This window comes from Apis dorsata, unplaced genomic scaffold (assembly GCF_000469605.1).
Source record: "Apis dorsata unplaced genomic scaffold, Apis dorsata 1.3 scaffold_29, whole genome shotgun sequence".
NCBI classification, from domain to species: domain Eukaryota; kingdom Metazoa; phylum Arthropoda; class Insecta; order Hymenoptera; family Apidae; genus Apis; species Apis dorsata.
Window position 1 is genome coordinate 752,372 of NW_006263331.1, and position 20,432 is coordinate 772,803.

The 20,432-nt window shown below is 30.0% G+C and overlaps 3 protein-coding genes and 1 long non-coding RNA gene across 12 annotated transcripts in view; 2 read left to right on the top strand and 2 right to left on the bottom strand.

Annotated features, from left to right (window-relative positions):
* The window catches only part of LOC102680031 (wolframin), a 3,676-nt gene extending 3,218 nt beyond the window's left edge, over positions 1-458 (bottom strand). The window contains exon 1 of one of the 2 annotated variants that reach the window (XM_006608206.2): positions 206-458. In XM_006608206.2, the coding sequence (XP_006608269.1) occupies positions 206-260 (55 nt within the window). In that variant the 5' untranslated portion in view covers positions 261-458. The remainder of the gene's footprint in view (positions 1-205) is intronic. The other variant, XM_006608207.2, reaches the window with a different exon arrangement.
* A 364-nt stretch (positions 459-822) lies between these two features.
* Positions 823-18,008, bottom strand: LOC102672046 (alpha-sarcoglycan). Of its 7 annotated transcripts, none has more exons than XM_031511357.1 (10): positions 17,657-18,008; positions 8,057-8,191; positions 7,338-7,477; positions 7,094-7,269; positions 6,904-7,005; positions 4,354-4,528; positions 4,014-4,264; positions 1,528-1,665; positions 1,360-1,428; positions 823-1,292 (listed from the first exon to the last, which is right to left on the bottom strand). In XM_031511357.1, exons 2-10 carry the CDS (start codon positions 8,181-8,183, stop codon positions 1,268-1,270), a joined length of 1,203 nt encoding a protein of 400 aa, XP_031367217.1. In that variant the 5' UTR covers positions 8,184-8,191; positions 17,657-18,008; the 3' UTR covers positions 823-1,267. The 7 variants fall into 7 exon arrangements, with proteins under 7 accessions (XP_031367217.1, XP_031367219.1, XP_006608296.2 ...); XM_031511359.1 differs by lacking the exon at positions 17,657-18,008 and adding an exon at positions 10,002-10,259; XM_006608233.2 differs by lacking the exon at positions 17,657-18,008 and adding an exon at positions 8,640-9,057.
* LOC116185865 overlaps positions 7,830-20,432 on the top strand; it is a 19,336-nt gene continuing 6,733 nt past the window's right edge. Inside the window, exons 1-2 of the long non-coding RNA XR_004150767.1 lie at positions 7,830-7,961; positions 9,964-9,968. This is a non-coding gene — a long non-coding RNA (uncharacterized LOC116185865). The remainder of the gene's footprint in view (positions 7,962-9,963; positions 9,969-20,432) is intronic.
* On the top strand, positions 10,081-18,909 carry LOC102679893 (inositol polyphosphate-5-phosphatase A). 2 transcript variants are annotated; one of them, XM_006608204.2, is made up of 12 exons: positions 10,081-10,514; positions 11,206-11,247; positions 11,324-11,424; positions 11,978-12,065; positions 12,160-12,223; positions 12,330-12,550; positions 12,616-12,756; positions 12,847-13,008; positions 13,109-13,294; positions 13,400-13,465; positions 14,209-15,754; positions 17,715-18,909. In XM_006608204.2, the coding sequence occupies exons 1-12, from the start codon at positions 10,452-10,454 to the stop codon at positions 17,894-17,896; spliced, it is 2,862 nt and encodes a 953-aa protein (XP_006608267.1). In that variant the 5' UTR covers positions 10,081-10,451; the 3' UTR covers positions 17,897-18,909. The 2 variants fall into 2 exon arrangements, with proteins under 2 accessions (XP_006608267.1, XP_031367195.1); XM_031511335.1 differs by lacking the exon at positions 17,715-18,909 and adding an exon at positions 13,591-13,631 and having other exon boundaries at positions 14,209-14,461.

The window sequence follows — 20,432 nt, forward strand, 5'->3', positions numbered from 1 at the left end:
TCATTTGTCAAATTTTATTTCAAAGAATAAAGTATTTAGATATTTGATATTTTTCTAAAAATTTACTTATATGTGACATCTATTATTTAACATTTATCTTCATTATAAAAGTATAGTATTATTTAAATAGATATATGATTAAATTGCAAAAGAAATGAAAATTGTAATTTTTATGAAAAAATAAAAACTGAAATTGTTGCGTTACCATGCAATGTCCATTGTTTTCTACCAGATTTACCAGACAGTATAATACCAGCCATAGCTCCAAAAATTAGAAAAATTGTTATTATGATATTTTTATTTTTATTATTAGTTTATCGTATTATTAAACTATTCACTATCAAAAACTTATATTATATTATAACATTGAAAATTTCTTAATAAAACGACTGTTAAAATATTAGCATAAAAACATGATATATTACGCATGCGCAATTACTAAAAAAGGTTAGGTTGTTGTATAAACGTCAAGATACGTATTAAAATTAAAATTAATAAACACAAATAAATTCAAATATATTTTTAATAAAATATATATTATAATTTAATGAGATATTTAGTAATTTTTTATTTATTTTATTTTTAATACATTAAGAAAGATATTATTATATTAGTCTATTATTAATTCTGATTTATATTATTTTATATTGTATTTGCTTGCAAAATTTTGTAAATTTTATATTAAATTTAATAAAGAATTCTTATATTGCTTTTTTTCACTTTATTGAAAATTTTGGAATCAAGATAATTTTGAAATTGGATTTGAAAAATAGGATAAAGGAATTTGATTGCACGGATTTTAAGTAAAAAACATTTAGTTTAGAAAGGTATGTTTTATTAATTAATGTCATATGGCACCATTGTATTTATATACATATGTAAAATGTATATTGTAAAACTAATTAAAAGTTTTAATTTAAATATTAAATATATGTATATCATACATATTTTTCTAAATGATTTTCTTAATATAGATTATATAAAAAGGATTTTTTTTTATATAATATACTAATTTGCTATATTAATTATGATCTATATTAATTAATTAATCTTTTAAATTAAACATATATTTTTACTATCGTGATGCAATATAAAATATTTTTTTTATTAACTTTAAATAAAATTTATGATAAATATTACGATATCAAATTACGAAGCAACAGATAATATGGAGCCAGTTTTAATGATTTTGCGATTTTCCTTGTAGTTACGATAGAAAACCGTTACTAATTCAGCAAAACCACGTTTTTTCTGGCTCCTCGTGTAGTCAGAAATCTGCTCGAATGCCGACTCTGAGAAATTAATAACGTATATGGAAAATAACTTTGACAAGCATGGAAATTATCAGTTGGTACTTACAAATTGCTTGGTCCTGTGTAAGGTGGTGGATTTGGTCGAATATATGGATTACAACGTTCATTAGAAATTCTGTTAAAATGTAATCAAAATATAGAACTTGAGCTATCAATAACGATAAGAAATTTACGATTGACATATTTTTTATCCTAAATTAAAAAAAATATGCACCTGGGACTTGGTAGCAAAGAATCATTAGGACTGGAAGGTTGAGCGGAGAGCGATTTTAAGATACCTCTTTCGGCAGCATATTGGACCATTTGTATATTATTGCTAACTCCTTCTCCTGTTGAAGTTTCTCTCTTTTCTCTAAAAAATAAATAATCAGGATATTAATCAGTTAAATAACTTATAATATAATATAATTTTTTTCAGATCAAATAAATATTTAAGAAACTTAAAATTGTTAACGAGAATATATTTTATTAAAAATATTAATATGATCAAGTTAATGTCAAAATCAAGATATACTTTATTTTTTGTTTTTCACCGTAGAAAATATTAAATAATTCATAGAAATATTTTTCAGATTTGGAATCGTTCCTATGGAAAAAAAGAAAGAAGAAAAAATTAATTGTTTTTTCTCGATGCACGCTTAAAATGAATAATACAAAGGGATATACAATGTTAAAAAAAAGAAGATGAGGAAATAGAAAGATCGATCAATGAAAATTTATATCGAAATTGACCAAATGGATTTAGTTTAGGTAAACTTTGTATTATCGTTATATTCTTTTTTATGAGTCATATCAATGATGACGCGCATACGTACTATTCCTGTTTTCGCATAACCCGTATTATCTGTAGCTTAATTACCTTGATCATATATGTAGATCACGAGCTGTGACCCTCTTATATATCAATATGTACGTAATTTAGTTTCACTGTCGATCATTGTTGCAATTATACACGATTATACGATTTACGTATCGTTGTGAATATATGACATTCAAATCAGATTATTTTGCGCAGATATGCGATTTTACACAATGAGATCTTAGGATAAGCTTCAGATATATACATATTTCTAATATGCCGAGAATACGATTAAATGCAGTCGAAGCAGATACGTATAGATAAAATCCTATTGAGGTAAATCACATATACTACTGTTTAAATGAAAATTACTAAAATTAGATTCCATTTTTAAGAAAACAAATATATTTATAGACTATATTATCATCGATTACATGAACATAATTGCTTTTTCAAAGGAACGATGTAGATAATTATAAATGGGAATCGTTCAACTGTTATAAAGTATCGAGCGATTGCAAACCATGAACATTTCTAACGAAAATCGATCGCTAACAATACTTTTTGTTTTGTCATCATATATATTTACACAATCTTTAGAAAGGCGAATATAATATAAGATGCAAAGTAGATGCACGAAATGTATTTCATCAAGCTTAAATTCAGAGAAAAAGTCATAGGTAAAGCAATAAGAAGCACGAATAATCGATGACGCAATCATCAAGGTCATTCGTTTATAAATAGATCATATTTTATGGAGTTAGATTTCGTCTACTTTGAAACAGAAACGTTGTCAACGCATTGCTGAATTGCGCAAGATGAACTTAATTATTACGATTATTTCTTGACGATTTTCTAATCGATGGGAACTGGTTTAACGATTCCGTTGCGTCACGAGTAAGCTTGATATCGCATAACAATTCTTGTTTTTTCTCGTGCAACGCCTACACGCCTGATATTTATTATAACAGGATAAAACGAAAAAGCTATGATTTCTATCTTTTTATAGAGAACGAACAATGGAAAAATATTTTTAAAAATGAACACGAGTTAATCGATTTTAAATATTTAAGTTGTCCACTTTTATCGATGGTGTATAATATGTAATAAATATCGTACGCATTCTTCTTAATTCAAATGATTCCGTATCTTGAACAAGTAGTTAGGCATGACCAAAAGCTCGGTAGATTAATGATGCGCTACGTACTTCAATGATAAGTGAACTGTGTATATTAATCGACGTACGTTGTGGCACATAGGTCGCGATGTAACCCGATTTCTATTTTTATCCGTTGCTATTACACGTGCATTTCTAAGAGAAAAATCGCTTATTTATTTATATTTAGAAATATCTCATTATTTATTGTACTACATGCACGTATTTTCATCCATCACTCTTTTCATTTTATATTCTGTTTCTCAAAAAGTATTTCTTTGTTAAATTTCAAATTAAATGTAACCAATTAAATTTATATTATCAAGCATAAAGAGCACTCATAATTTCGCCGCGTACAGACAACGGCGTTCATGCTTATCAAGCACGCGATTCGCCGTAACCGTATTTTCGATCGCAACGTCCAGCACGTTACTACTTGACCAGATATCGTAGCTGTTTATGAATGAAACCAGTTGTAGTAGCAGCCCCCTCTATCTGCTCTTAACGCCCCTACCACTTATATTCGTTCCTCATACTGCTATACATTGGAATTTATTTCTCGAGCACGTGCTTCGTATAGAATGACAAATATTTCAATTGACATTCTTTTGATCACCGTTATTCACATGTACCGCGTTTCGTATTCCCCGATTTTATCGGGAAATAAAAAGAATCGAGGTTGAGAATATTGAGAAAGAAATTCATATTGAAACAACGAAAAGAAACGACTGGCGTATATACTCACATTTTCTCGTGATCCAGGCACAACAGCATGCTGAGCAAAGCGGCCAATACGAAAAACAGAATAACAGACGCAAAGATCGTGGTGACAATTTCTTCAAAGTAACTTCTCGTGGGAATGCTGGCTTTGGTCGATCTGGCCCATCGCCATTCCGTGTGCTCTGAAATTCCTGAAGCCGGTAAATCCAATCCAACGTTCATACTCGGTCCCCGTCTCGCGCTTTCTTGCTGCAGACTTTGTTGCTCCTGTTCGACCTAAAACAAATAAAATATAATCATCATCTCGTGAATTTCTGATGCGTCATCCGAACTGTTTCAATTTGTAAACGGTAAACGAAATTTACCAATCTGAAGGAACACCAATCCAACGCGAATCTTGCCTCTCTGAAGAGTCTCTCGACGCTGGTACGTTTAAAATCTCGAGGACAGGAGCGTAATTTCCACAAAGGTTTTACTTCTTCTTGCAGCTCGTTCAACTCTTGGGAGAATGGCATCGAACTTCCTAGCCTTATAACAACTCTGCCACGAAAAAGGAAAATGCAGGTTTTCACGCGTTACTCGTAGACTTTTAAAATTTTCGTGGATAAATTACACCTGTGCGACACGCGTGTACGTGTTCCATGGCACGTTGAACGTCTGGCCTAGCGTTTAAAGTTGCGTCATGATTTTTCTGTTTGTGCATTGCTTCCCGTTATCCGTTATCTCGGTCGAAAGTCAGGGATAATCCCGCCTGCTAAGAAATATAATTTCCATTCGTCTCGATTCGGCCGTTGACATTTAGACCATGACGAAGTGCTTTTTAAAATTAATTTTTCTTTTTACGAAACATCTCCTTCGCGTTGGAAATTTTTATGATGATTGAACGAAAAAAATTATCGTTAAAATCATTCGTTTAATTAATTAATTAATTAATTAATTGGCGCATCGTTAAGTTTTTTTTTTTTATATAACATGTAATTAAAAGATTTGATTTTAATCACGTAATTATATCCGACTAATAGACTCCTATTGTGTTTCGAAGAAGCGGCACTACATGCGTTTTTCTTTATTTTTTTATTTTCTATTTTATATCACGTATGATGTATCGGAAATATGATTCGTATTACGATATTCCAATGAATATCGATATACGAATCATATACGATGATTCCAATGAATTGGAAAATGTATGATCATCGCATTACAGCTTAATAAAAATAAAAGCATCCGTTTATGCTATATTCTTAGTCATATTGTAAAATACGAGACAATTGTCTATTATAATTTTGCGAGATACGATAAACGATGCAGAAAATATACAAATTCTTTTATCGCATCCGTTTACATATTTCTTGGATATAAAGGATATCAATGAGAAAGTTTCATCTAGATATATTATCGCGTAATGCGGTGGGAGATATACCACTGTTGACGTCTAAAAGTATGATGGAGGAGAGTAAACAGGCTAGCCGGAAGCCATTCAGTTAGTTAACTTGGACAAGCGCGCTGACAATATCGCATTTACATGTATACGTTACCAAGTTACTTAAATCGTGTCTGCAACTGATATAATATTAAGTTCAATAAGTGCGATTAATATATCACGACATTTGTTTTATCACATATATTTACTTGATTTTAATTATGTGTGTCAGTGTTTTATTTATGAAAAGGATACATTTTATATTCTTCAATGAACGCATCATTTTGAAAGATCATCGAATAGAATTATTAGCGAAATTTTATTTAAAAAAATTCGAGTCATTTTTCTCGATCTTTGAATATGATTCAAAGCTATCTATGCTGCGAAATTTTGAAGCATTTGTTTCATAAAGAGAGTGTCATGAGAATTTGACAGTTTTGCATTGTTACAAAGAAAAAAATTTTATGAATTATGAATTCTTATCTACGCGATCAGTGATTTCTTTTTCGTGCCGATCTAAAGCAGTGATTCTTCTAATCGGTGTTTCTTGTAACACTAGTGTCTCGTAAAATTATAAAAGCGACGTATTAAGTTTTATAATTCTTAATAAAAGGTATATTCATGTATATTTTAATTGTTAGTTTTATGACCGTCCCATGAAAAACCACCGTAAAAAGATTAAAAACCATTGATCTGAAAAATTATTTATATTCTTTTAATATTTGGAAGAAACAGAAATAACACAATGATAAATATATTAAAGCAAACGGTCGAATCAGTCGAATTACTTTAATCGAAAATAAATTTCATGATGAAATGAAAAAAAACTGTTATTTATTCGTAACAATACGTAGAATTGGAAGTTAATGCAAGAATAAAATGAAAAGAATAAAAAAAATGTGATAATAATGTATAAGATTTATATAAATCCCTGATGATTATCTATAGCTACAAAATGATTTTAAAATCTATATTTTCCATATATTTACGACGAAAAGTCTTAGAAAGGAATCACTTCTAACAAATAAAATTTATTGCGATTTAAAGTCGGATTACGTAATAACAGCTATTGAAAATGCGAATATTCGATGGGACGGTCTTTGTAATGTTTCCATAGATGACTATCTTTAATGACGCGTGAACTTTTCATAGCGACTAACTGTAGAAATTTTTCATGAATCGAATATATATTGTCACCGCGATAACAATCTATGTCTATAACCATATTAGACGACGTAATTGCAAAAGAAATGGCAATTACCCATTTAAAAAAAAATTCGAAGTGGAACGTGCGTCATAATGTTGTTTTCCGTTGATCGGTCGAATAATACGTCAGCGATATCGAAACGCTGAATCCCATTGAATCGTTCGATAATTATTATAATGGCTGACGATAATAGAATTGCATAACTGTATATCACATCTAAATCTTATTTTTCTCCCTTATTAATCTTATTAATCTCATCACATTTGATTTTCAAACGAGACTTACCCTTCGCCTTCACTTGGCTTCAGAGGCAAACGAGCGCCAAGCTCGACTGCAGATGCTAAAAAAGTCACGTATAAATTCACTGCATCTTTCCATAACCTCTTTCTGTAAATAAAAAGAAAAAAAAGGGAAAGCTTGATCCAACACAATATAGAACATTGGAAATCTTTTTCCTTGAAATTTATCGACAAACCTAAATATATCGAGAAGCTCATTAGTTCTGTTCCGATTGAACATGTCCTCCACGTTTAGATTATCGATTTTTAAATGAACCTCATACTTGGTTAGATTTTCTTTCTCAAGAACGTTCATGTCGAGAACTTTGTATCTAGTTTCGTAGGTATATTTGTTTAGACCTACAATCTCTAGCTAAAAATCACATTTTTTTCATTAAAACTAATTATTAATTAGTTTTAACGCTAGACAAGACAGATCACCTGAAAATATTTTTGATTCTTTGGCGCAACACCATATACAAAACCATGATGATCTCTTTTGCTATATGTATAATGAATCCATGATGGAAGATCAGGCGCATTTAATAACGAGGGTTGATACGAGAATTGATCGGAACGTGCTGAAAGAAATAAACGAATCATAGTGACTCGTTAGTCATTGGGAAATATCTAGGTTAAAGTACTTATTCGTATATACTTTGAATAATTTAATTCCAAGTAATCATACTCATCGTTGTTCACAGAAAGATTGCACCCGTTTCCGAGAAAAATCCACGGAAAACAGTTTGATTCGTAAGCGTTACCAATTAATTAATGATGCGTCGCGTCCCATAGCGCCACGCCATTCGTGATTCTCGTATGACGTCGCGCTAGAAAGTACCGATATACACGTGACAGTGTCAGCTGTGAAACCGCGATACTCGCTAAGTTTCTTCAAAGCGTGAATCGATTGGTATTCATAAGGCAATGCGAATGACGCGCGAAGGTACGCTTTAACTTTCAACCCGTGAATCAAGATAACGGGTGACGACCGAAAATTGTCTACTGTTTGATAGACCCTCATTTCTAGGTTATTTCTGTATGATCGTTCGTTTCACAACTTCCGTATATATATTTCCGTAATGTCAATGCGATATAAATGCGATGCAAATCTTTCTCGATGTCATTGTTTATGATCAAATAATATCTTTCCTTCTTACCATCATCGTTCCAGTCGAAAGTCTCTGGTTTGATTGGAATAATGAATACTTCAGTCATTAAGATGCTCTCTGCGTTCACGAAGGCCATTATTGCCAATAACATTACTACGTTTGACAGCATATTCATTGCTGTATCTGAAAAATAAAGATAAATGATACTCTTATTGTCACCCGATTAATATTTGATTAAACATTCGATTATACAATTATTGCGAGTCTGCATTTTTTCGATTTCTCGACTTTAATCTTTTCTGTGATCACGCGCAATCGACAATGGTCGACATTGGTATCATCGATTTTCTCTTACGATTTTTTTTCTCTTTTTCTTTTCTCTGTTAATTAGGGAATATTCAAAAGTTATAGTGGAATGTGGAGATTTCGGTTTGTTGAAAATATCGTGCCCGTTCGTTATCGACAATTGGTCGATTCGAGGGACGAATGCTCGCGATGAAAATAGACGCGATAATTTCGTGGTCTGGCAAACGACAAACGAATCGCAGGAACCTCACAAGAGACAGGCACACTGACAGCACGGATCAGCTTACGGAACGTAAACTAGCCACTCGCGGAGGTGATACTTTACCGGAGCGAACGACACTGTCGAAAGGCAGGTTAAAATGATGCAAGTGCAACGTCAAGTCAAAAACTATGCTACAGTTCATGTACAATTCATTTTCTCTAACTTTGAATTTTTAATAATTACTTGAAATTATTATATGATTAGTGATAATTAACTAAACATTCTCTCATCTCTTTCCTTTTTTGTTCTTGACACTATTCCTGAATACGTATAATTAAACGCACTTCGTTGAATTAAGCAATTCGATTCATAATTTATCGTTGATCATTGTTGATTATTCATCGTTGATTGTTATTAATCCATTTTTATAGTGCATTTGAATACAAATTAACTTTAATAAAAAAAAACAAATTTTAAATAAAAATAAGATGTAAACGTAAACGGAGCATAAGAGCGCGTGCGTTTAGCCCTTCTCATGCGCAGCTGGAACATCGTTTCCGACAATCGTTTTCAGGAGCGTACAAATCATATACCTACCAATCCACGTTTTATTTTTATAAACGCTTTAATTTTTTTTCTATCTTTCTATTCATATTTTTATTAAAAATTAATTAAAATGAAACTTCTTATCATTTTATATAGTTTTAAGTTGTACAATATTGAAGAAATTTATTAAGCAAAATATACTTTTCAAATTGTACCTGTATCATTAAAATACTATAGATCTCCGATACAAATTTACAGCATCGTGTCTCGCGCACGCGTATCCTTATCTGAACTAAACTTCCGTTTCGGTGATTATCGCAACGCTTCTAGTAATTCTCGATAATTTAGCAGCATATGTTTCAGAGACTAAACAACTGGCGGAGAACGTAACCAAACAATTACAAACTTATCAATCAAGCAAAATTCTGTTCAATCGATTCATAAAGATGATCAGTTTTGATCAATTACTATTTATGACTTCGCGAAAGCTTCGAATCGCGACGAGACTAATTTGATTACGATCAAATGTTACAAATTTTATTCGAAAATTTATCGATATAAAACAATATTCATAATTTTCTTAATAAATCAAAAATCAGGAAAGAAAATTGCTATGTGAAAATGATATTTCTAATATATTGTGAAAAAATATCGAAATAAATCGATTAATTCGTATTTATATTCGCAAGATCAAAAATTATAACGAAGTTTAATTAGTTTTTCTAGTGGTTTTAAAGAGAAGCGCATAAGTGAAGTGTGTATGTCGTGGCATAGAATGGAGTAGCATACGTAACACTGAATGTGAATCACGGAAATGCATATTGTATCATCAATAGGGCCCAGAGTCTTCACATAGCACGTTTCCGACGTGCACGGCACTGCCTATTGACGTCTGCAGTAGGCGTGGTTTTACTGTGGCCGATAGAGGGATATATTTACCTCACATACAACTTTTCCCTCTGGTGCGCGAACGAGCCTCGCGTTATTCGATTAATAATGTGTATTTCCAGTGCGAGGTTTGATGCGACCGGTGCACGGCGCGAAACCGTGGCCACTCCTCGGCACAGGGGTTGATTCCTCCGGACACGCGGACCTTTCCCGGCCGGGGGTGACTTTTCAAATCTAATTATTCGATTCGAGTGCTCGTGTTAACGGAAAATCAAGTTGTCCGAGTTAGTGCTCGGTCTTGCGACGACACTCTCGACGCAGTGCAGTGTACTTGATTTGTGTCAATCCTTCTGACAATCTTTTGCATTGATTTTTACATATTTTTTCTACATTATCATCGATGTCCTCGTGATCATCGAGTAAATTCGATATTTATCTTTTCTCTTCAATTATAAGACTGTGCGCTTCTTTCAAAACTTTCCCTTCTTGACACATTGAAGAATGGCGGGTAATAGCGTTCCGGTCTTATTGGTCACTGCAAATGTTGGCAGTATTTTCGAGGAGGTGAGTGTACAGGATTTTTTTATTTTTCCTTTCTCTTTTTTCTTTTCACCACTTCACTAGCTCTGAACGATCGATTGATTGCGCCTCACAATTTACCTTCGAACGTGATACGACTTATTTCTTTCATCTTCTTTCATCATCTTTTCTTTTCTCTTTTTTTTCTTTCAGTTTAGAGTCAGCAGCTTTGCGCGCGTCTTTTGTATTATACTATACCGATAATATGCTGCTGATTCTTATTTGTTCTTTACAATCACTCTTCATTCATCATTTTTCTCTTTTGTTTTTCTCATTATGCTGACCGTAAAACGTCATGATCCCGCATGTATTAATTGTATTAGTAATGTTAACGCGCATAGAATCAACGACAGAATCATTATCAACGATCTTCCGTAATTATATCTTTCTTGTTACTCTCGTAATTTTAGATCGAATTAAATTATGCCTTTTATTCGATTGATTGATATATATGAATTAATATACATGCATAACATATACACATTAATACATTAACATTGCGTGATTTTGCATTTGCGTGATCAAATTTAGATTTTCCATATATAGATCAATAAATTTAATAAAATAGCGATGTAGTATAGCAGAATATATTTTTAAATTTCATGTAATTTTTTTTCTCAATTTAAATTTTTAATCAAAACATATGATACATATAAAATGCGTGTCCTTTTTACAGCCTAGCGTGATGTTAAAAATTTGGACGGAAGAATTTTTATCTGTAAGTATTATAGATAACATGCGTTGTCATTGCGTAAATATAACGAATATTTACATTCACAAAGAATGCTTTTCAGACTATACTGAGGTTGGATCCAAAATTTATTGCACTGCACTGCCAAGAAGTAGGTGGAAAAAATTATGAGCACAGTACCAGACAAGTGGAAGATTTTGTTAGGTAACTTTCTATATTTTCTTTTTTATTTAAAAAATTCTTTTTTATTTACTCTATAGTCATTATCATGATTATATCGTATTAAGGGTAAAAAAAAATATTCCAGTTAAAATCTTATTAAGGTAAAGCTTCTTGAAAGGCTTCTTTCTGACTAAAGAGGTCTTTAATCAAAGTTACAGTTGCATAACAAAATGCATGACAATATTTATTCAAATATTATTACTTCTTAAGTATATGAAATATTTATGGAATAGCATACAGAGGTATCAACAAGCCTTTTTAAAACTATACTAAGACAAATAGGTTTCTCTGATCATGATATTGAATGTGATTTAACGCATAAGTGGCAGAAAGGGATAAAAATAGATTATCACGCATGGTTCTATGGTTGAATGAACCACTTCAAAAGATGAATTTATCGAATGATATTCATAGGGGAGTAATATAAAAAAAAATATGTTTAAAAATATAGTAGATCTTCAAGTTACTGTGTTAGCTTTAACATTTGTACTTTTCTTATAGAGTTTAATTTCATTTAAAAGATTCTTTGTTGCAGATTATTAATGTCTTCCGAAGAATTAAGGCTGTTTGATAAAATTAGAGTATTCTTAGATGAAGATTATTCATCTGCTGAACATTTTACGGTAGGCAAAAAACAATTAATGATAAAAAAAATATATTTCATTATGGATAAAATTACTAATTTTTTTTTGTAATTATTCATAATATATTTTTCAGGCACTTGGAAATTTTTATTTTGTGCATGAATCTTTGAAAAACGTTTTATTATGGGATTTCCAAGGTATGATATAATATTTGATTAATATGACTAATAAATTAAAATAGTTATTATAATAATTATTATTATAATTTTATTTATAATTTATAAATTATTATTATAATTTTAGAATGTACTTTTATATCCGTAAATGGAAAGGAAGTTCATTCTGGTAACATAGAAGCAGTCACAACCAAAGAAAAAGCTAAGTTTCCTCAGGAATTCTTTCCAGAATGTAAATGGTCTAGAAAAGGATTTTTAAGGACACGATGGAGTATTAGTGGAACAGTTTTTGATCTCATAAATATACATTTATTTCATGATGCCAGTAATTTTATTGCTATGGAAACAGTAAGTAATTTATATTATAAGATGCTTTAATAACTTATTTATTTATTTTGATAATTTATTTTCAGTTTCCATCCGTATATAGTAAGACGCGTAGAAGAGCACTCGAGCATACATTAGATAGGTTTCATAATGATAAATATTCAAATGTACCATATTTTTTATTTGGAGACTTTAATTTTAGGACAGATACAGCCGGTGTAATTAAAGTAAGTATGAAATAAAAAATACGAAAGTTATATTCTCATAAATAATGAAATTAAAATAATTTAAAATTTTATATTTTTTCTTTTATACAGAAACTTACGGAAGATACTCAAGAGAGAAGATTATCAAACAAAGGAAGCATTTCAAAGCTACAATTTCATAATAAAGACGATGATCTCATATTAACATTAGGAAAAAAAGAATTTTCTCATTATGAGCATCAGAATGTTTTTGTGAAAAATAATGGACAATGGGTAAGTAATTCGTAACTCGAATTTCTCATTGTATAATGTTACTTATAATACTGCATTGACGATTAGGAAGACCATAATGAAATTACGAATATTTATATAGCTACGTGAATATGATAGAGAGCTGGAAGACTTTGATGGAAGATTATTTGAATTTCCGATTAAATTTGTACCCAGTTATCCATTTGAAGAAGATATCAATGAAGGTTCAAATTATATGCAAACAAGAGTACCGGCTTGGTGTGACCGTATTCTATTGAATCCTACCGCTAAAATGCTAGTCCAAGATGTATGAGATACTGTTTATTTAATTATATCTTTTTTAAATAAATATATTTTTATACGAATAATTCTATATATAATTATTTTTTTTAATTATTTATTTTTATTTTAGATATCATCACCTGATACTGTAGAATATGGAATAATAGGTCCAACAATTTGTATGGGCGATCATAAGGTGAGTCAATCTTTTAATATAAAAGGAAAGACATTAGTTCATTTTACTCTTATGCTGGGTTAATATATTTACACACTTCCTAGTTATTATTCTGACGATTCATTCTTTTAATTATTATGGTGCAGCCTGTTTTTCTGGAGTTTCGAATGAATCTCTAAGCACTAAGGTACCTATCTATCAACTGTCTGCTTACTTTTATCTTGATTTTTCCATAAAGTATCCTCTATTTCTTCTAATATTTCATTCCACTATTTATACAACTAGAAGCTTGTTAATGTAGTTGGTTCAGTATCTTTTTCCAAATTCACTTTTTTAATAATTTACAATTTCATAATTCTACTTGGCCTTTTTTATACTCGTTACTGTCGAAAATAGAAAAAGTTAAGTATATTTTATTAAAAGTATGGATTTCATTGCTTCTTTAAATACATTTTACTTACAATTAACAAGATTAAAATAAATTATTAATCTAAAAACATTTTAATATTGAAGAATTGTATACTGAAAAAAAGTTTGATATTCATTTTTATAATCAAAATAAAATATTTTTCAGAATTCTATCAAAATTTTCAGCACCATTTCTATAATACTATCAAAATTTTCTTATCGTATCGTTTCCCTGAATTAAATTAATGTTAGTTAGACTTTTTATAGAATCCTATCATATGAAGAATGTCCCTCTCCATTTCTTCATAGAGATGCACGATAATACATAAGGATCGTCCATTTTTTCCCGTTTGCAGCCAGTCTATTTGAGGGCTAATCTCATCGTGGACGAAGGTATGATAAACTGCTGCAGCTTGCCGAGTGCACCTGAGTTTTGCTTTCGAGTGCCAAACAATTACGTGGAATTGTTATCCATGTTGCCTGATTACAGTAGTTGCGTTAGCGGACGAGTCAATTACACGGATCGTTCAACTAATCTGTTGCACGCAGCACCCATTAAGCATGATCCTTATACCCCGGATAGTATGGACAGTCCGAGTCCAAATGCTATAATAATACCTTCGAGTGATGCTCCAGATATAGACATAGATATGAACAATACATCTATGTCACATTTTGCACAGACATCGAATATCAGACGCTTGGACAGAGCTGTGTCACCAGCTCTCTTGAAATCCAAATTAGAACTAATTGTTCGGAGTAAAGGACAGGAGACGGATATAGATCAAGATACGATCGATATTAAAAAAAGTCCTAGTGATTATTGTTTACATTCGTGGTCCAATTCCGAAGAACAACAATGGACTGCAAGAACGAATAGATGTAATAGCGATGTATCTTGGCAAAGATCTCATCTGTTAACTGAAGCTTGGATTCAAGGTAAAGGACAACAAGGATATCATTCTTTTGGAGATTTTATCAATCGATCGTCCTTAGATTCAACTCCACCAAATGGTGAGGGTTTGCCTTCAGATTTAATTATACCAAGAATATCAATTATAAATGCTAGCAATTTTGAATCAAACGAGAGTTCTGTATACTTACATGACGATAAATATAGTAATTATTCAGATAAGAAACTGAGCACTTATTCAGACGACCGAACAAAGAGCTTGAGTGGTGAAGCATTTAGTTCAGAAAAGTCGGATGAACTTTGTGACAAAACAGATGACGAGAGCAACAGACTGAATTTGAATACGAAAAAAATAGGAATCAATGAAAACTTATATTTGCAAAATATAAGTGAGCTTATAACAAAACAAGACAAAGATTCTTGTACAATGATAGTTAGTACAAATCTCTTTCAAACGGAAAATAAATTGAGTAAAATGAACGAAGAAAGAATGTTTGAAGATAGAGAGAAACGTTTAAATGAAATTATAGATACTTTACAAAATATAGAAGATAATAATAGCAAAAATCAGTATGCATTTGAAAAAAATGATGCACTGGTCGATAATATTAGTATTAAAAATAAAACTATAATTTCAGAGACAACATTAGAAAATGAACAAACTCCTGAAGTATTAAAAGAAACAAGTCATCTTGGAATAAATAGAATGAAAGTTAAAAAAATCTTTGTCTCAAAAATAAAGAAAGAAATAAAATTGGAGCAAAATAAATGTAATGAAACAAATGTATGTATAAATGTAAAAGATATTGATGCAGGAATTAAACAAGCTGAAATATTAAGATTTGATAGCAAAAATGAAATAATAGGTTCACAACAAGTTACAAGAAGCAATTCTGTACAAAGTCAAAACGATAATACAGAGGACATTAAGTTAAAAGCATATAAATCTGATGCAGAAAGTTGCAAGGATAATATCATTAGAAAAGAAAGTAAGTGCCAAAAGTGTTGCTGCGTTATATCGTGAAAAAAACATTAAATATTCATAAACATGTTCCTTATTTAATCTTCATATTATTATAGTCATCGTTCTTGATTATCTCAATAAGAAATTATCACATTCAAAAAACGAAGGCGAACAAGTCAGTTTTTATAGCTCGCTCCACAAAAAAATAAGAGATAATATATAAGAAAAAAGCGGTACTTTTTTAGTAACTTAAAATATCCCGCTTACGCTCTATCCAATAGCATTAATTTTCTATTGTACATGCATGTCGCAAGACGTTTTTATGTTCAAAGTGTCTTTTGCATGTGCATGATACTTTAACGATGTCGTATCATATCGACTATCTTTTTAGTATATATTTAAACGATAAAGTTATGTATTATATAGTATATTTTCATATTCTAGATGCGTAATTAAATAAACAGTATATCATTGTTATGTAGTGATATATTATATTATATTGTAGAATTTAATGAATCGAAATATTCAGATGATTGTGTCAACGTACGATTTATTATAAACAATGTTACCAGTATATGTAATAGAATCATAAAAATCCATAATGATCATGTTATCTTACTTTGTTAGTTTATCGAATAAGTTTTTCAGATCTATCGAGTGTTACTTGTTCACTTGAAAAAATTATTACCTCGTAGTTTTCTTAATTTTTTGTTACAATTATGTTTTGTTATACATTTTTAATTTTTGACCTATTGTTATCGCGAAAATTCTATCCGCAATATGCATTTTCACCGAAACCGCGTACAAAAACATGTGCTTTTATGTACATCGTAATCCTTGCCAAATTTACTGTGTCCTATGATAGAATATTAGAAACATTACATTTAGATGCGATGCACGTAGTCCATTATTTGGATTCGACTGCCAAAGTTAATTTTGTTTTAGTTTATAAGAAGATATTAATATAGTAAATGTTAGTCATATATTGAGTTAACGCATTGTTTCCTTCATGTCATATGTTATTATTTAATGCTTTCTTTCTTAATTTTTTATTTCATTTCATCAAGAAATTTCCTTTATGGAATTTGTGAAAAAGATTGTAAGAAAATAATATCGATAAAAGAAGGTTCAATATCTTTACAAAAGATTTGAGCTAATTATAATTATAAAATAATTTGCATACAAATGAATGTACGTACTTTTTATCTTGCCAAAAAAATATTCTACATAATGCGAGAAACAGTTTTTGCAATACTAATGTTGTTAACCGTTTTCTTTACTAAGATTTCAAAACTTTACGTACTTACTATTAATAACAGGTAATTTATAATATTTATTTTGTCAAATGAATTTCAGATTTTAAATATGAATATAATAAAATAATCGTAAATTCGAATTATTCGTATTATCATCGATTTATCATGAATTTGTCTGATCCTATTATGCTTATTCATAAAACGTTTTATTAGTAATTATTATTTTTTCCCTGCTTGTAAATATAAATTTATTTTTAATACAATCCAAAGTTGCTTTTTTTTATTTACATCCTTTAATTTATGTGATTATTTTTTAATGTTATTCGCACGTTGCATTACAATACACTTATAATGTATTTTTTATGTGATAGAGCAGATCGAAGTAAAGTCAAAAGCAAATATTCGAAATATCGAATTTATAGGAATAACTATTTAACGATAAAAATCCTAATGAAAGTTAGTCTGTTTCAATTCTTATAATTTCCCGCCATTTTTGTTGTCTGAAACTCGTCTTATGATACTCTATATGTTAAAGATATATTCTGAATTCTAAATTATAAATTTTAAAAGTTTTAAAGTTTTGAATTGATATTTGAATTTTTTGCGAAATAAATAAAATATACTAATTGCAAATACAAAAATGAATATAAAAAAATATTGAAATATCTTACCTTTATCTGCTCTGTTGTTGTTCTAAAATAGTTGGTCAATGATTAATTCTTACTGCAGACGTGATGAACGAGAAGTCCGAATCTGGTACGATGTCCAATTTGAGCAGTCGTGAAATATTCAACAATATCAATGACAACCATGGCAACAACAATAACAACGGCACGACAACCATTACAAGATATATTCATATTAAACATGCAGATTCGTCGGTTAAAATATTCCGAGAAACAACCGTTTGATAATTCATATAGATTTTCCTTACAGACAACTATTTCATGTTATGTGGGAAAATATTTCGTGAAGTTATGGTTATGAAATTGCGATACAACTAATCTTCGCACAGATTTAACCACATCGTTTTTAAAATATATTGATAATTGAATATCATTATTTAATTCGAATACTTCGATTATCGATTTTAATATATCGATTATACTGAAAGAATAATCGTAAATCATTAGGTGAACTCGCGTATAAATGAACTTACGTGATTCACTAAATTGAATACGAAATAATGTAATACAATTACAAAATATTTCGCTTATAACGGATGATCGACGAATATCCGTGCATATCGTCAGTATGAACTGTTTTTCGCGCGTGTATATGAAAGCTTTGGGTAAGTTTACATGAAACTCAAAATACACTATTAATGATCCATAATTCAAAGTACGTCCTATTGAACTATACGATAGAGATGTTAGCATGGAAAAAAGATGAAACTTTTTCGAGAATTGTTATTGAGATGAAACATATATCACATGTGCAATTATCATATTTCATTTGTTAAGTGTTTTGGTGTTCCTACGCTACATTCTTTCGAATAGTTCTTCCTTTAAGATCTTGTAAAGATATTTGCATAATTTGATGATGACAAAGATTCACGATAGAGAAAACGTTTTCATGAGAGATCGTTTGTTGTGATATTACCGTGGTACCTCATTTTGTTGAAAATCGCGAAAGCTGAAAGAATAGTATTGCGCTACGATTGCTGCCAATATCGGTTCCATTTCACCTTTTGCGATGTGATTCAATTATAATCGATGTGTTATATTTTTGAATTTCGTTGCAAAAAGTTAATGAGAATCATTTGCAAAAGAATGATTACGTATGAAGTAAAAAAGTAGAAAATAATCCGTTTCTAATTCTAAAAACCTCGTGCGTAATAATTCTGTTGCAATTTTGTAATATGCACGTCATTTTCTATTTCTACATTATGTCGAGTTCCATTAATGAAAAGATTCCTCTTATCGAAAGAAAATGGCTCCTATCATTTAAGCTAATCATTTTTTTTTTCATCTTTTTTTTTCTTGGCTATATTATTGGATAACAATATTTTCAACGCTTAAACAAATTATATGTTAATAATCTCTGATGTAATTTATTCAAAATACTTTATCACATCTTAATCCGATCCAATTGGACTAAATTTGTGGGTACATTCCATTAGCGTAACCACTAGCTAGGGAATTCAAAGCTTATGAAAAATTGTCGAAAGATACTCGAATGTCGTTAATATAGAAGATATAAAGTTTAGACGTGTTAGATATTATATTCGCACGCAACATATCTATTTCTCCATTGACATGCATATGATTAATATATATATATATATAAATATATATATATATACTTGTTACAAATCCCTTGCGGAAGTTTGCCGCTATTTAAAAATTTTAATCTTTCCACTGCCCCTGGTTATATCTTTGATGAATTCATATTTTTCGGTGTTATATGGAAATATATATAAGAATGTAGTAACACCATACTTTATTATAGATTATGTTTGTCTCTCATTAAATTATCTCATTAAATTTTCTATTATTTTAATAAAGCGAAAAATGAATAATTGTGCTTCTATTCGAATGAAATATGCCAAAAGATTAATCTTTTTTGTTTTGTGTTTTCAGTTATTTCCTTTACTTCGCAGAAAAGCGAAGGATTAATTATTTTATAAGAAAGTTTATATTATTATATCTTGAAAAAATTGAGACGTGTACCTACGACTGCTTTTAAATCCGTTCCATCTTATACACAGTTTCGCACGTGTAACAATAGTGATAAAAGTAAGCACGAACAGCTATTGTCAATAAACGTAGAATCTAATTTGCTAATCTTCAATAGTTGTATTCGTGTTTACTTAATGAAAAGTCGTATTATTCGATGACATACACTCGACTATCATTTTGAGCCATATTTTCTCATGTTTTTTTTTTTTTTTGACAATTGCTATTTGAAATGTCTGTTTTCAAAGTGTATGTCAATGATAATTGTAAGCCATTCCTCAAGTTAGCCATAAGCTAATTAAAAATAAAATGTACAATTCAATGATTAGAAATTTGACGTGGTACCTGATCTGTTTGACCAACATATAAACTACATTGCGATTGTTTCTCATACGTATCTATTCTGCAGAATTTCTAGGTATTTCATAAGTTATAATATATGTTATAATTTCTAACAATATTACAATATTCTTTTTTATGCAATACCTAGAAATACGTAAAACATCGAATTGTACATTTTATTTGTAACGCAATAATTTAAATCGATGTACGTATTAATATACAATATAAGATTAAGAATTTGATGCTTTTATCAGACTGGTTTTAGAATCTTCCGCGCGGGCAAGTTTTTCGAGAAGATTTTTAGAAAGATCGTTGTTTAATTATCTCGTCATCGAAAAATGTCAATAAATTCTGCTTTTCTATATTTTCATAGTTTATAAAATAGTTTGAACAAAACAAAAAAAAAAAAAAAAAAAAAAAAAAAAAA